Raw genomic sequence first — 16,508 nt, forward strand, 5'->3', positions numbered from 1 at the left:
AGTGATGGGGGGGGAGAAGTGATGGGGGGGGAGAAGTGATGGGGGGGGAGAAGTGATGGGGGGGGAGAAGTGATGGGGGGGAGAGGTGATGGGGGGGAGAAGTGATGGGGGGGGAGAAGTGATGGGGGGGAGAAGTGATGGGGGGAGAAGTGATGGGGGGGAGAAGTGATGGGGGGGAGAAGTGATGGGGGGGAGAAGTGATGGGGGGGAGGAGGGAGGGGGGGCGGGAGGAGGAGAAGTGATGGAGAGGAGGGAGGGGGAGAAGGGAGGGGGAAGGAGGGAGGAGGAAAGGGAGGGGGAAGGAGGGAGGGGGGAAGGAGGGAGGGGGGAGGGGGGAAGGAGGGAGGGAGGGAGGGGGGAAGGAGGGAGGGAGGGAGGGGGGAAGGAGGGAGGGAGGGAGGGGGGAAGGAGGGAGGGAGGGAGGGAGGGAGGGGGAAGGAGGGAGGGAGGGAGGGAGGGGGGAAGGAGGGAGGGAGGGGGGAAGGAGGGAGGGAGGGAGGGGAGGGGGGAAGAAGGGAGGGAGGGAGGGAGGGGGGAAGGAGGGAGGGAGGGAGGGAGGGGGGAAGGAGGGAGGGAGGGGGAAGAAGTCGGGTCGGGGGGGCGCGGGGGAAGAGTCGGGTCGGGGGGGGTGGGGGGAAGAAGTCGGGTCCTGCGGCCTACGGGAGGCGGGGGGGGAAGAAGTCGGGTCGGGGGGGGCGGGGGGAAGAAGTCGGGTCGGGGGGGAATTCGGGTCGGGGGGGGGGGGGAGGAGTCGGGTCGGGGGCGGGGGGGAGAAGTCGGGTCGGGGGGGGGGGAGAAGTCGGGTCGGGGGGGGGGGGGAGAAGTCGGGTCGGGGGGGGGGGGAGAGAAGTCGGGTCGGGGGGGGGGGGAAGAGAAGTCGGGTCGGGGGGGGGGGAGAGAAGTCGGGTCGGGGGGGGGAAGAAGTCGGGTCGGGGGGGGGGGGGAGAAGTCGGGTCGGGGGGGGGAAGTCGGGTCTGGGGGGGGGGAGGAGTCGGGGGGGGAAGTCGGGTCTGGGGGGGGGGGGGGGGGGAGTCTGGTCGGGTCTGGGTCGTGCGGCGGTCGGGTCGGGGGGAGCGGGAGCTGGGGTGGTGGGGGGGGGGGGGGTGGTTTTGAGAGAGCCATCTGAAGGGAGGAAGCAGGAGCTGGGCGTGGGAGGTGCAGCCTGATCCACGCCGCCCCAGTGAGCCCATTCAGCCAGGGCTAGGGGCGGTGTGCTTGGGCTCCTCCCACACAGTTTTGGGCGCCTGGAGCTACTGCACATGCACGCCCACTGTCGCGCCTGTGCAGAGGTCCCGGCACTGTTTTCAGTGCAGGGACCTGGCTCCGCCCCCCACAGCTCGTGCTGTGCCGTGTCCAGCTCCAGAGGATCTGCAGGGAGCCGGAGAATCTGTCAGTATTTTTTCGGCGCACTTTCGGGCGCGAAAAACGAGCATCCAGGTCGGGGCTGCGCCGTTCTAGGCATGGCCCGAAACTTGGGCCCAATGAGAGGGACTCGACAAGGTAGATGCAGAGAGGATGTTTCCACTCATAGGGGGAATCTAGAACTAGGGGCCATTGTTTTAGAATAAGGAGTTGCCCATTTAAAACTGAGATGAGGAGGAATTTCTTCAGAGGTTTGTAAATCTATGGAATTCTCTGCCCCAGAGAGCTGTGGAGGCTGGGTCATTGAATATATTTAAGGCGGAAATAGACAGATTTTTGAGCGATAAGGGAGTAAAAAGGGTTATGGGGAGCGGGCAGGGAAGTGGAGCTGAGCCCATGATCAGATCAGCCATGATCTTATTAAATGGCGGAACAGGCTCGAGGGGCCAAATGGCCTACTCCTGCTCCTATTTCTTATGTTGTTATGTTCTTAAAGGGAACCAAGGTGAGGGAGTTTTCTTTGTGGAACTGAACCGCACAGTCAGAATAAAATGACTACATTTGCAAAGTGCCCATCATGTTTGCCCATGTAATAACTATGACTGCACCTCAAGCAATTAATTGGTTGTGGATCACTTTGGGACATGCTGAAGATAAGATCAGATGCTGTACAAATGCAAGGTCTGTCTGTCTTTATCTGTCGCAAGTACTGTAAAATTGCCAGATTTTTTTCAATTTTACCTGCCAGGATGAGAATGTTGGAGCTGGCTGACATTTTGAAAAGCTAAAAAATATAATGCTTCAAACCGATTTCCAGCACAGAGGGGAAAAAAGCACAGCAGTGGTATTGGTCCTTTGTGAAATTGGCCATTTAAAAATAAAATAGGTGATCTTCCACATCCCATACACAATACCTCAATCTGCATCCATGTTGGCTATTCCCCATCAACAATAATTGTGTGTCATTGTTTTTGCACGTCACAACTAGTCATCTTTAGCATTTAATACACTGTTTCGATTTTGTTTTTTCAGTTCTGTGGTATGTTTAAATAATTAAAGAACTGGCCAAACAGGTTCCTGCCTCAGTTAAACCTTCCTAGTTGACTTGCCCGCCACATTACTCAACACGTTTTTAGGGTCCATGCTAAATATTATGGATCGCTTCAAACCATCAACATCCACAACATTCATCTTCATTACCGATCGATGTCACAAGGGTCATTCTCCAGATCAGATCTGCAAGCATCTGAGCATTCCTCAACTATCTGAGGAAAACCCAATTCTTGCATCCTAAATGAATCACGTTTATTGAGCTGCCCCAGGGGAAATCCTGTACATATCCATTTCATAGCACTCGGCCAGGACTTGTTCTGTTGCTGATGGCCAACTCAAGTTTTGATCCGAGGCTTACTCAGTATTTACAATATTTTTCAGCAAAAGTTCATTGGGCGGGGGGGGGAGGGGGGAGGAGATGAAGAAGAAACACAGTATGGGATATTGTGAGGGTAAACACAGATTGATTGTACTTAACCTTACACAAGTTTCCATTTATCGGGTTTTATATTGGATATTTCTACTCAGTTCAATGTGGACACAATAAATTTCTGCAGACAATTTGCTGCCACTCCTCCCCTTTATATTATGCAATATGGCTACTTCACCCAAGAACATACTTGATGATTGGCTACTTACTTGCAAGTCAAGATGCGAACAACATCATTGGGCTTGTAGGCTTCAATGCACACTGCACAGCTGTCAGCATCTGGCCCAGTCTCCTGAAGAAAGGAAAGGATAACTGGCTATCAGCTTTTAGTTCATCTTCAATAGGAGGCTCGCTCACCCAATGAGGAGTCAGAGAGCATACGGTATGGAAATTACCATGCAACACCCAGTTTACATTCAAAAGCAAGACACAGATAAGCTTTTTCGAAACTCAGCAACCGAGATACAACAATCGACTTATTTTACAAGTATTGAAAGAGCCACAACTCGGGTGTTCAATCTTTTTGCACAAGTGAAAGTCAAATGCCTGGCCAGATGCTCTCTGGTGGAGGTCAATTTCTAAATTCAATGAATAGGGGAAAAAAATATACGACTTTCCGCGGTTAGGCTTTGGTAGCTCGTCAACCTGTGTGAAATTTCAATCCTCGCAACAGCCCAAATGCCAATTACACTTCTACAATAAACTCATATTTTTACACCAACAGGCACATCCCTATTTTTAGGTTTTTCCTGGCAACTGCTCTGGGACCTTGTGGCAGAACATAGGAACAGGGGTAGGCCATTTAGCCCCTCGAGCCTGCACTGCCACTCAATTAGATCATGGTTGCTCGGCGGGGTGATGGGAAAGGTGCAACATTGCTGTAAGTGGCTGATTTTGGAATTCAGATTCAATCTGCACTGACACAAACAATTCTATGGAGGATCCAAAAATGCCCAAAATGGACTATAACTCTTGCCTCCTCCTGAACAAATCATTGGTTTCAGCGCAGTCAGAAATGACTGTATGGGTGGGCAGTGCTGTATAACCACTTAAAAATGATTTTTTTGTTCATTATACAAGAGGGCAAACTAACTGGAGGTCTTTAAATAACAAGAGATCAGCCGCCTGTTTTCGCACCCATTATTCACCCACCCAAAAAAGAAATCCATGGATACCCAACAGTTGTTTTTCAATCGTCAGCCAGTGGCTCAGTGGGTAGCACACTCGCCTCCAAGTTAGAAGGTTGTGGGTTCAAGTCCCACTCCAGGGACTTGAGCACATAAATCTAGGTTGACACTCCAGAGCAGTGCTGAGGGAGTGCTGCACTGTTGAAGGTGCCGTCTTTTGAATGAGACGTTAAATCGAGGCCCCATCTGGGATGTAAAACATCCCACGGTGCTATTTCAAAGAAAAGCAGGGGAGTTATCCCCGGTGTCCTGGCCAATATTTATCCCTCAATCAACATCACTAAAACAGACTATCTTGTCATATCTCATTGCTGTTTGTGGGAGCATGCGGTGCACAAATTGGCTGCCGCGTTTCCTACATTACAACAGTGACTACACTCCAAAAGTACTTCATTGGCTGTAAAGCACTTTAGCTGTAAAGTGTTTTCGGACCTCCGGTAGGTGTGAAAGGCTCTATATGAATTCAAGTTTTTTTTCTTTTTATACTAGGCCACGTACCAGCAATACATACCTGGTCGCCTTGCTTTACATACCTGGTCGCCTTGCTTTAAGATGCGTAGGTCCAGTTGGTTGATGGCCTTCTTAGCTTCATTTTTCAGTTGTTTCTGTAAAATTAATGAAAACATTAATGAATTGAAATAGAAACAAGGTCATAAAATATCTTACACAATTCGCACTCCTCAACCAAATGAGTCTGGACCCCAACAAAACTTTTCTTCTATAATTAGGAGACTCATTGCATATGTAATTTTAATGGCATCTTCTACAACGCACAATTGATAAACTAAAGGATTTACTCTGGCATCAATAGGGAGGGAAACCCACCTGCATTTATTTCCAATTTAAAAGCGGGCTCATTGGCTCCGCCCCTTGGGAAATTCAATCTAGTACAAAAAGAAAGGTTGAAGAGCAAGCAGTCGCTAGGACTGACAGCTAATTTTCACACATCAAGCTCTCACAAACAGTAATGTGATAATGACCAGATCATCTGATTTTGTGATGTTCATTGAGGGATAAATATTGGACAGAACACCAGGGAGAATGCCCTGCTCTTCTTCGAAACAGTGCCATGGGATCTCTTATGTCCACCCGAGCGGGCAGATGGGGTCTCAATTTCACGCCTCATCCGAAAGGCGGCACCTCCGACAGTGCAGCGCTCCCTCAGTACTGCACTGGAGTGTCAGCCTAGATTTACGTGCTCAGGTCCTGTTGTGGGATTCGAACCCACAACCCTTTGACTCAAAGGCGAGAGTGCTACTACCCACTGAGCCTAGATGAAGGTTTCAATTTAAAAAAATGAAGACCTACATACACCTCATGTTCTGTATTTACTGAGCTTTAGTTTGAACGTCAGAGGCAAGGACGTGTGAAAACAGAGTCTTGTTTTATTAGTTCCACATTTTTATTTTTAAAAATTCCACTCGCTGACTCCCTCAGAGGAAATTTTATACATCTCCGACTGAAACCTCAGTACCAATTTCGACATTGTGCCTGGTGGTGGAGGAAGTTACGCTAGTCGCGAAATGTCTGGAATTCCCCCAAGAATCCCGACTCCTTTTCCTAGTGTAAACCATGACAAGCCACTTTGAGTTAGAAGACAAGATAAATTAACATTAGGGGTGAGAACCAAACACTGGAATTCAGATGTCAAGCATCCACAAGCTAATAAAAGTTGATTTTAAGAGCACAAGATATTAAGAACATAAGAATTAGGAGCAGGAGCAGGCCATTCGGCCCCTCGAGCCTGCTCTTCGAACCAACTCCACTTTCCCTTTATTTTGGGGGTTGGGGGATGGTAAAGGAAGAGGAATGGAGGAACCGATCTCATCATTTGAATAGCTACAATAACTTTGAAGAACAATAATAACAACTTGTATTTATGTCCCAAGGCACTTCACAGGAGTATTATGAGACAAAAATTTGACACCGAGCCATAAAGAAGAAATTAGGACAGGTGTTTAAAATCTTGGTCAAAGAGATAGGTTTTAAGGAGCGCCTTGGAGGAGGAAAGAGAGATAGAGAGGCAGAGAGGTTTAGGCAGGGAATTCTAGAGCTTGGGGCCTCGGCATCAGAAGGCACGGCCACCAATGGTTGAGCAATTATATTAAGGGATGCTCAAGGGGGCAGAACTGAGCGCAGACATCTCGCAAGGTTGTGGGGCTGAAGGAGATTACAGAGATAGGGAGGGGCAAGGCCATGGAGGGATTTGAAAACAAGAATGAGAATTTTGAAATTGAGACGTTGCTTAACCAGGAGCCAATGTAGGTCATCGAGCACAGGGGTGATGGGTGAGCGGGACTTGGTGCCAGTTAAGACACGGACAGTCGAGTTTTGGATCACCTCTAGGTTATATAGGGTAGAATGTGGGACACCAGCCAGGAGTGCATTGGAATAGTCAAGTCTAGAGGCAACAAAAGCAGGATCTAGTTCAGAATAAAACAGTTCTGTACTTTTCAGTTCTTTGCACCACTTATCCTCGAGAGTTGTCACATACTCTAGTCTTTCCTTCTATAAAGTAATGAGTCATGGTCTATAATTACAGAATATAGAATGCATCCAAAACAAATCCTAGTGCCCTATGTCTCCACAGCCCTATATTTTCTGCTTCCAATATTTGTCCAATATTCCCTTAAACGATGCGACAGTCTCTGCCTCAACCACTCCCTATGACAAAACAGTCCAAGCTCTGTATGAAGACATTTCTTCTAATCTCTCCTCTAACTTTATCATAGGTTTCGAGAGCTGCCTCCTGTGATGTCCCCGTTAGACATGCAATTCCAGTCCTGCGCATTTGTGGATGTACATTATGCTATTTCACATCAGGGCATAAAGAAGAAAAGAAAAGAAAGACTTGCATTTAAAAAGCACCTTTCACAACCACTGGTTGTCTCAAAGGGCTTTACAGCCAATGAAGTACTTTTAAAGTGTAGTCACCGTTGTAATGTAGGAAACGCGGCAGCCAATTTGAGCACAGCAAGCTCCCACAAACAGCAACGTGATGACGACCCAGATAATCTGTTTTTTTGGTGTTGATTGAGGGATAAATATTGGCCAGGACACCGGGGATAACTCCCCCACTCTTCTTTGAAATAGTGCCACAGGATCTTTTACGTCCATCTGAGAGAGCAGATGGGGACCTCGCACACAGATCGACAATACGGGCTCTACACACAAATCCCGGCAGAAATTGAAACAATGATGATTCCTTAAGGGATAATTGGCCCACTTTTTAAGCACAAAATTAGATGGCATTGTGGGTCAGACGTTGGTCTTTCACTTTTGGGACCAGGGCTCACATTTATCTCAGAATGATGGGACGAAAGTCTCCACTGTCAACTGACTTTAAGGGGCCTATGTAAAATGAATTTCAGCTGTTTCAACATGGGTCGTAGTGGTATGGGCTCCAAACTGTCCCTAATTTGGCACGGACTGGCAATTTTCATTCCAAGTAATACTTTGCCCAGACTGACTAAAACAGCAGCCATTCTGTTGTTTGAAAAAAATGCTATTTTGTTGCCCAACTTCTATTACAGACAACCTGCACAAAAACCACACTGTCCTCCCATCACCAGAATGGTGAAAACCAATTCTCCCTTTAAGCTGCATGGCTGGTCGGTGCTCCAGGGGCTCCGCGGAGCCAACCAACCCGCTTTTAAATTGGAAAAAAAAAACGAGCATGCGCGGACTTTTGAATTACAGGGAACATTGGTGACAACCCTACTGGTCATTGATAATAGTTAACACGGCTGTAGATTATGTTGAAGTTGAAAACGATGAGAGGTTTTGTGTCGAGGAGACTCCTCCCCCAGCTACACCATCATGAAGGGAAGATAAAAGCACAAGAAAGGTCACTTTCTGTCAACTGAAAGTCACTTCCTGCTAATTGACATCACTGGCTCTCTTCTTCATAAGTTACCTGCAAGTTCAGATATGTAGATTATAATAAAGCATTTACACAAAGAGGTGCGACTTTAAAACTTCATTTTTTTAACGTTCTCTATTCGGGAAAAGTAATTTGAAGAAAAGATTAAAACGAAGAATAAGGCTGTACTTTCTAGTTCTGGGAAGAGGATTTGAAACATTTGGCAAGTGGTTTTGAAACCTCCCCGCTGAATTAGATTATTTCCATCATGCTTGCTTACGTTGCACAAGTAAATTGCACACATCTTCTTGGTACTAAATGTATAAAATGCACACAGGTCCAACGCAGTTCAAACCTTTGTGTAATGACGATTCCCTGGAGATTCTGAAACATTTTTTGGCTTAGTCAGCATCCACAAATATAGCTTTCTGGGAATTCACAGACAAAGCAAAGTAATATTGGCGAAATATTAATGCAGTAAACCTCATTACAGTGAACCCGATGGGTAAATCAATTGAAAATACTGTGACTTCCGGACAGATCGTAGTTAAAGGAACATAATTAACAGTTACAAATAGCTCACATTTTTTGTCAATGTTAATTCCGTTTCTAAGCTATTGATTCAGACATCTTCTTAGGCCAAGCCCCAGAGTGGAGGATGACTTGCTTCTACACTAAAATGAGTTCTAAGGTGACTGATGAGACCAATACAGTCTCTGTCACAGGTGGGACAGGTGGGTGGGGTACTTGATTTGTCGTGAGCTCCTTCCGCTGTTTGTACTTGGCTTCCGCGTGATCCCGACAAAGAGGCTCAAAGTGTTTGGCGCCTTCTTGGATGCTTCTCCTTCACTTGGAGCGGTCTTGGGCCAGGGATTCCCCAAGAGTCGGTGGGGATGTTGCATTTTTCCAAGGAGGCTTTGAGGGTGTCCATATACATGCTATCGGCGCTCACCGTTATTAAAATGTAAATCAGACAGCAACTTCCGGTGACCACACATGCGCAATTAATCGCGGAGATCAGGAAGTTGCTGTCGGAGATGTGCTGCTCCTCTAGAAGCTGCGCACGATACCGGTACCTCGCCGAGAGACCCGACACTGAAATACATGCAACAGCGTGAAGTTGCGGCACTTGCGTGTTAGATACTCACTAAACGTGCCAGAAAATGTTAAGACTTGTCCATTCTAGCGCAAGTACATTTTTAACGGAGCGATAAGCAATGTTCCCGGTAAGTATTTTTAGTGACGCTTGGCCCCTTTAAGATTTTTGCAATCAGGAGAGAAAGCAGGAGTGGGGTACTGAAGTTGCATGATCAGCCATGATCATATTGAATGGTGGTGCAGGCTCGAAGGGCCGAGTGGCCTGCTCCTGCTCCTGCACCTGCACCTATTTTCTATGTTTCTAAAACCCAGCAAGTGACTGCGCGGCTTACAGGGAACATTGGTAATGGGTATTAATTATTACGAAATCACCTCTCTGGCACTGAAAATTTATTTTTACAAGGGTGTAGTCTCATTCTTTCAGATTTTAATCATTGTTGGGAGATTTTAAAAAAAATTAAATTTAAATAATTTTCTTTTTCTTTCTGTCTCTTATCTCTCTCTCAATCCCCTCTTTCTTTCCCTCTCTATTTTGCTTTGTATACAGGATATGGCATTGAATTAAAGATTCTAATCAACATTTCCTGGTTCAGACTCTGCGCTGCTCATTAACCATTCTGCAAACTGATTGGTTAAGGAGATACACAGTTGTTTGTCTTGTTCACACAGGACCCAGATCTTTTGTGGAGGACGCTGTGCCAAAATGGATTTCTAATTACTGCAAGCTCCAGTGCAAAAAGCGGATAGAAAATCTGTGGGCAAGTATAATGAACCGCTGACTTCAAAATTACATGGGTGTGGTCACCATGTCAGGATCTTTTCAGGTAGGTTGGTGCCCAAGGACAGACTGCGTTGAAAGATTTGCTCTAAAAGATCTGCTGAAAAACAGCCACCCTTGGTGCAAAGTATGGCTAGTTTCTACCAATGCATACATAGCACACGATTTTTTTTGCTGCTAATTTCCTCTCCTCCTTCTCTACTGACAGCCATAAGAAAAGGGGAAATTATGAAATTTGTTCTTTAAAATTCTCAGTTGACCTGTTGAGATAATATTGAGTCATGGGCAAGGAAGCAGTGAAAAGGATTTTAATCTTTAGTGTGATCTCTTGCACTGTGTGTTGGATCACAAAAGCCTGAAGATGAAATTACCAGTGGTAGTTTGTTACAATTAGTCAGATCGCTTAAAGTAGCGTCAATTATAATAGCTTAAGATATTGAAGAAGATCATTTCACCTAAATTGGAACAAGGAAACAGAAGGTTTTGAAAATGTTTCAAGAAGATTTGACAGACCTATTTTTTTTTTTAAACTTTCAAAAAATGGTTCTTAGGAGGATTAGCAGAAAGTTAAGTTCAAGTACAAAGAAAACCCAGAGGAACTGTATAAATGTACGTGCCGGGTGTTAAGTACATATTAGTGAAAGAATGCTTTAGCCAGATGATAACTTGCCCAAATGAGCTTAAACGCAGAATCAGTATCCTGCAGAAGAATGTGAACTAGTGTACGAGAACTACTCGCAAAAGGAAATGGTTGTTTATCTGTGTACTATATGACCCAACTTCTGGAATTAACACAAAAAGCCGAGCAGTTCTAATTTGCAATTTAAACGACAACAGTGAAACTTGCCTAGAAGGTTAAGGGGAGATTTAATAGAGGTGTTCAAAATTATGAGGGGTTTTGACAGAAGTAAATAAGGAAAAATTGTTTCCATTGGCAAGAGGGTCGGTAGTCACAGGACACAAATTTAAGAAAATTGGCAAAAGATCCAGAGGGGAGCCGAGGAGATTTTTATTTATTAATTTTTTTATAACCGCAGCGATCTGGAATGCACTGTCTGAAAGGGTGGAGTATGCAATTCAACAGTGACTTTCAAAAGGAACTGTATATACACACACACACAACTTGAAAATGAGAAATTTGCAGAGCTATGGGGAAGTGCGGGGGAGTGGGACTAATCGGATCGCTCTTTCAAAGAGCCACCACAGGCACGATGGGCCGAATGGCCTCCTTCTGAGCTGCATCATTGTATGACACAGAACCTGATTCGTAGATGTAGAGAGTTAAACCTAGAAAATAAAATAAGTTTTTGTTACTGTGGGTGTGATGATGATCATCTACGTTACGTATCAATCACCTTTTTGGAACTATGCTACAGCAGATCCAAACCATGTTATGCTATCTGTAGCATGGTAGATATAGTCAAATCACGACGTGGCTCGAAATATACTCAATTAGATCCAGCCAAATTAGTCATGTTAAAAAACCCCTAGATATAAAATGGTAAATGCTGATCGATCTTTTCCCCACATTTTCCCCCCAATGATTGCTCTCCAGTTGTCATTCAAGTAGCCCCATGGTTAACAAGCACTGACAAATCAACAGTGGAAGGCATCAATGCCCAGCCTGATCCCATCCTCACCTAATGTTCGTACACACACACACACACACACACACACACACACACACACACACACACAGAGGCAGAGGGAGGGAGGCACATACTCAGAGAGACACACACATACACGGGAACAGAGACACAAATACACAAACTGGCACAGAGATACACACACACACAGGCGGGCACAGACACACACAGACACAGTGACACACACTGGAAGAAACAGACACACACGGGCAGAGACACATTTGGGCAAAGACACAGAGACACACTTGGGCAGAGATACACACACGGACAGGCACAGGCAGACACACATGAGCGGACACACAGACACACACACACACACACACACACACACACACACACACACACAGACACTATCCTGTAGCCACTGAACACCGACTGGGAGTTTGAACCAGTTTTCCACTCCTTAGCACAGGGTGCCCCGTCCAATTACTGCTGGTTGAGATTAGTTAACTGATCTCAGAACATCCAACCCGAGGATCTTCTGCTATATAGGTCACAGCTACACGGTACCTTTCAACAAGGTTTTCATATTGAAAAATCAAAATAAAACTTGTAACACAAGGTGCAAAGCGACTGTTTGATTGGCAACTGCATTATTACTTCTTCAGTGTAGAACAGGAGCAAGCCTGGAGAGATAGATTACCATGACAATACCATCCCTTCAAAAAGTGCACCATCATGAAAACCTGTTTGCCAAACTTACTGAGCACTGCCCTATCTTCCCGGCACAAAAATTTTCACCATGACGACCTGTGCCAGAAATGGAACAATGAAGCATTGATACGATTGGTTTCCTGTCCATCAAAAATTACTCAGGATTGGGGTGCCCTTTGACGATCAAATGTGCAGCTGCTGCCCTGATGTAATGACAATGCATTTTAAAGATCCTTGCGTGGTTCAGCTGAAATGTGGACTTTGAGGGAGGAACCAATGGCCCGGACTTTACAGGGCCCATGACCGTGTACGTGTAGCGGACGTGGCCGCAAGGCCTTCGCGAGTTCCGGGATTCCGCACGAGCTGCGCATGCGCGCAAACTCGGAACTGGCGATCTGTCAAGTTTCAGCTCGACAGATCATCCGCGTGCGCAGGAAATGGACATTCGCTGGCGCGTGGTGTTGGGCTATTTGCCCACAAAACTCTTACGCCTGGCAATAGCAGGCACAGGACCTCCTTTTACCAGCATAAAGGTTCAAATAAATATTAATTTTTAAAAAATCATTTAAACATTCTAAAACCTTTAAAATTAGTTTAGGTTATTTTTGGCCCCTTTTAAAAATGTTTAAATTTATTTTTCAAAAAATATAAATTTTGTTTTAAATGTTTAATGAAATTGTATTTTAATTAATTTTAGGTTGTGTGAATGTGTTTTATTATGAAGGTTCCGCACGTGAATGGAATCCCCCTTTTAGATTGGTTGGGCTGGCCCATGTGATCCCAGGGACGCTTGCGAACCGTCTGCATCCCTGGGATACGTGGGCCTTTATGTAGGCATTCGCCTGCAGGCCCAGGACCGCGAGAGTCCGAAGGTATGGAGCGCTGCGTGCTTTTCTTGTGGATCGGAGGCATTTGTCCGTGGGAAAATTCCGACCACAATTTCTGGGCCAATCTCTTCTGCTCTTACCACGCGTTATGCTGCAGCCCTTTCGGCTGCATGTGCATTCCTGGTGAAATGCTTCTCCTCTTCTCAATAATCCTGAAACCAGCAGTGGATGACCAATTTGTGTGTCTCCTGAACAGTAATTCCACCCCGCCCCCTCCCCGGTCAAACCTTAAAAGAAAAAACATCACATGCCAAGGTCCAAGGAATGAGCACCTTCGACCTCAGGGAGTCTCCAAGGGAGCACAGTGTACATGCTGCATATTTACAGCAAATACTTGCATCATCCACGAAACCTCTGAGGATTACAACAGATGTACTGCAAAACAAAAAGGCTCGTTAACACCACACCGCCAAGGAATGATAATCTTCAACAAGTGTCCCCGGCTTAAATAGCTTCGACAGAAATTGGGAGAGAAGAAACAGAGAACCAATTATTTCAAAAGAAAAATACTTGCATTTATATAGCGCCTTTCATGACCTCAGGACATTCCAAAGTGCTTTACAGCCAATGAAGTACTTTTGAAGTCACTGTTGTAATTGATCAGATAATCTGCATTTCAGTGATGTTGATTGAGGGATAAATATTGGCCATGAAACTGGGGATGACTCCCCTGCTTGTCTTCGAAATAGTGCCATGGGATCTTTTGCCTCCACCTAAGAGAGCAGATGGGGCCTCAGTTTAATGTCTCATCTGAAAGACGGCACCTCCGACAGTGCGGCACTCCTTCAGCACTGCACGAATGCCAGCCTAGATAATGTGTTCAACCCTCTCACGTGAGACATGAACCCACAACCTTCTGACTCGTGACGGAGACAAGTCTGACACCTAATAGATGGATTAAAATGTCCTATTTATGAGAAGGTAGCTCTGTTGCTGCAACCCACAATTAGGAGATGGAAGAGTCGGACTGGAATACCTGCCACTCTCAGTTAAGTAAAGATGCTCAGTAAAGGAGCGTTTTTTTCTGAAAAAAAAAGGTGGTCTAATTTCTGCTCAAACATCCGGTCTGAACCAGCAAGTCTGGTTAACACAGCTGTGGAACAAACCGACTGGTGTCAATGGGACCTTGAACTGTCGGAAACCTGCTATAGCTCACCATCACCAATGGTGCTTTACTAGAAAAGTAAAAAATACCTCCACTTGTAACATAGGACAACATTAGTAAAACCAGATCGTTTTTTCTTTATTAAAAAAAAACAGCTTTTGGTTATTACTAAGGTCACAATTGTCCCAAATCTAAACTGTGCTCGAGCAATCTAATGTTCCACTCAATTTGATCTCACTGGAATGACATTACAGTCGCTTTCGCCTTGTCACGTGATGAAGGAGAAAGACAAAACCGAGGAGCCAGTCAGATTTTCTGCACTCACTTTGTCGTTGCTCCCCTTTATAAAGCCTTCCACTTAATTCTTGAGCTTTAACCATTTCAAAATAATTCCTTACTTATTTCTTTCAGTTTTACAATCCAATGCAGGGATGCACGAGACGTTAAACTTCTCTTCCCCCTCAGGTGGATGTAAAAGATTCCGCTGCAGTGTTTCGAAGAAGAGCAGGGGAGTTATCCCCGGTGTCCCTGGACCAGTATCTATTCATCAACTAACACCACTAAAAAGCAGATTATCTGGTCATTATCACATTACTATTTGTGGGAGCTTGCTGTGTGCAAATTGGCTGCCACGTTTCCGACATTACAACAGTGACTTCACTTCAAAAGTACTTCATTGACCAATGACTGGAGACTAGCTCTGCTACACGGACCTAGCGCGCACACATATTGCAGTGTGGCCTGGCCCGTGGACCACTTGCCACTGGACCAAGACATAGCTCAGTCAAGCCAGTGTGGTGGCTGGTGTGCAACGGCCAACACGTTAAAAAAATCCACGTACAGGCATCTTCCACCCTTCAATATGTAGTTCAGGACCTGGAATACTAAGTCCTTCATTGAAACACCTGTGAACTCATCCCTTTTTGGCGTAGAAGCAAGTCATCCTCGATACGAGGGACCGCCTATGATGATGATGATGATATGATTGACTGTAAAGCGCTTTGGGATGTCCTGAGGCAGTGAAAGACGTGATATAATTGCAAGTTTTCCTTTGTGTGCTGCCAGTCGGTGGTGATTCTAGGACCCTGCACAGACAATGCACTGACACTATCAGCACCAAATCTCAGCTGCTAAACAGTGTGGTGGAAATCACAGTTACTGAGTCACTTATATGTGACATTATAGCAAAAATGACATTACTTTTTCCACCTCCTCAGCAAATGTGTTGCCTTTTTTGTTAAAGCGAAGTTGTGTATAAAAGGGAAAGTTATATACTTACCCCAGGTTAGGTTAACCTACAAAATCTTGTTTGATCAGGTTGGTCTTGATGAAGAAACCTTAACTCAGACACAATGGGATAATTTTAACTATGGGCGATAGTGTAAAATGTGCGCTATCAAATTGGGCACTCGCTATATAGGAATCCAGGCGAGGTGTATAACGGGCTGACAATTCAATATTGGCTATTGTAGAACATCGGCCATGGTTACAATTACCCCAGAGTACTTTCGAAAACATGTCACTTCCTCTCCAGCCCCCCTCCCTCTCCATCCATCATTGTTTTAATGCCCCATTTGCAGCCCAAGTGGTGCAGTATTTGAGAGGCCGCAGTCACGGCGACATTTCTTGTACGTGGTCACATTTTAACCAAGTGCGGTGGGGAGGGACACACCTGTGGGAGCTGGTGGGTGGGGGGCAGACAGGCAGACTTTCACGTGTACATGCTCCCGCACACCCAGGGGCCGAAATTGCCCTCTGCCCGAAACGGGGCACACCTACCGTTATTTTGCATTCATTACTACCGCAATGGATGTGCCGGTGATTAGAGCGAAATTCAGCATTTTTGGTTGCAAAATGGGCTGTTTGCAGCGGTGTGGGTGTGGAGTGGCCTTTGGAACACGAAATTCAGCTACTGACCAATTGCTCACAATGAGGCAGCTGCTCCCTGGCCTTCTCACAGGGCAGGTTTTTGCAGCTGGGCCCCGAGCACTGAGTTTGGTCTCTGTTGCTCGACAGGAGATGGCTGGTGCAAGACCTGCCCCCGATTTTGATCTCCTCCCCAAGCCCAGCCTCTTCGAGCACGGCTCCCTGTTGTGGAGTTGGAAGAGCCTGAAGCACTGTCAATCAAGCACGCTGACAGCAAGGCTACTCGCAATGCTTTAAAAAAAATCAGAGAAAAATGCTGCTAATCCCAACACACCTTTAAACACCACTGGCGATCTTCAGCAAGCACCGTGTACCGACACAAAAACCTAACGTCGGCACCGTCAGCTGGTGTCAAGACTTTTTCAGCTGAATTGCGCTTCTGGGGCGGGGTCCTCGGCGGTCTGCAGTCTGATGACGCACTGAAGGAGGATTCGGCCGCAGTGGGGCAAAAGGGCGGGGGGAGGGAGAAGCGAGGTGGATATGCTCACCTCCGGAAAAACGCATGAGGGCAATTGCGCGA

General features: G+C 46.0%; 1 protein-coding gene across 2 annotated transcripts in view; it reads right to left on the minus strand.

The window, feature by feature from the left end:
• The window catches only part of LOC139265660 (E3 ubiquitin-protein ligase RNF128), a 195,459-nt gene that overhangs the window by 15,582 nt on the left and 163,369 nt on the right, over positions 1 to 16,508 (minus strand). For both annotated transcript variants that reach the window (XM_070882861.1, XM_070882859.1), the window contains exons 3-4: positions 4,566 to 4,637; positions 3,055 to 3,137 (exon numbers count right to left, since the gene is read on the minus strand). In XM_070882861.1, coding sequence (XP_070738962.1) covers positions 3,055 to 3,137; positions 4,566 to 4,637 — 155 coding nt within the window. The remainder of the gene's footprint in view (positions 1 to 3,054; positions 3,138 to 4,565; positions 4,638 to 16,508) is intronic.

This window comes from Pristiophorus japonicus, chromosome 6 (assembly GCF_044704955.1).
Source record: "Pristiophorus japonicus isolate sPriJap1 chromosome 6, sPriJap1.hap1, whole genome shotgun sequence".
NCBI lineage: Eukaryota > Metazoa > Chordata > Chondrichthyes > Pristiophoridae > Pristiophorus > Pristiophorus japonicus.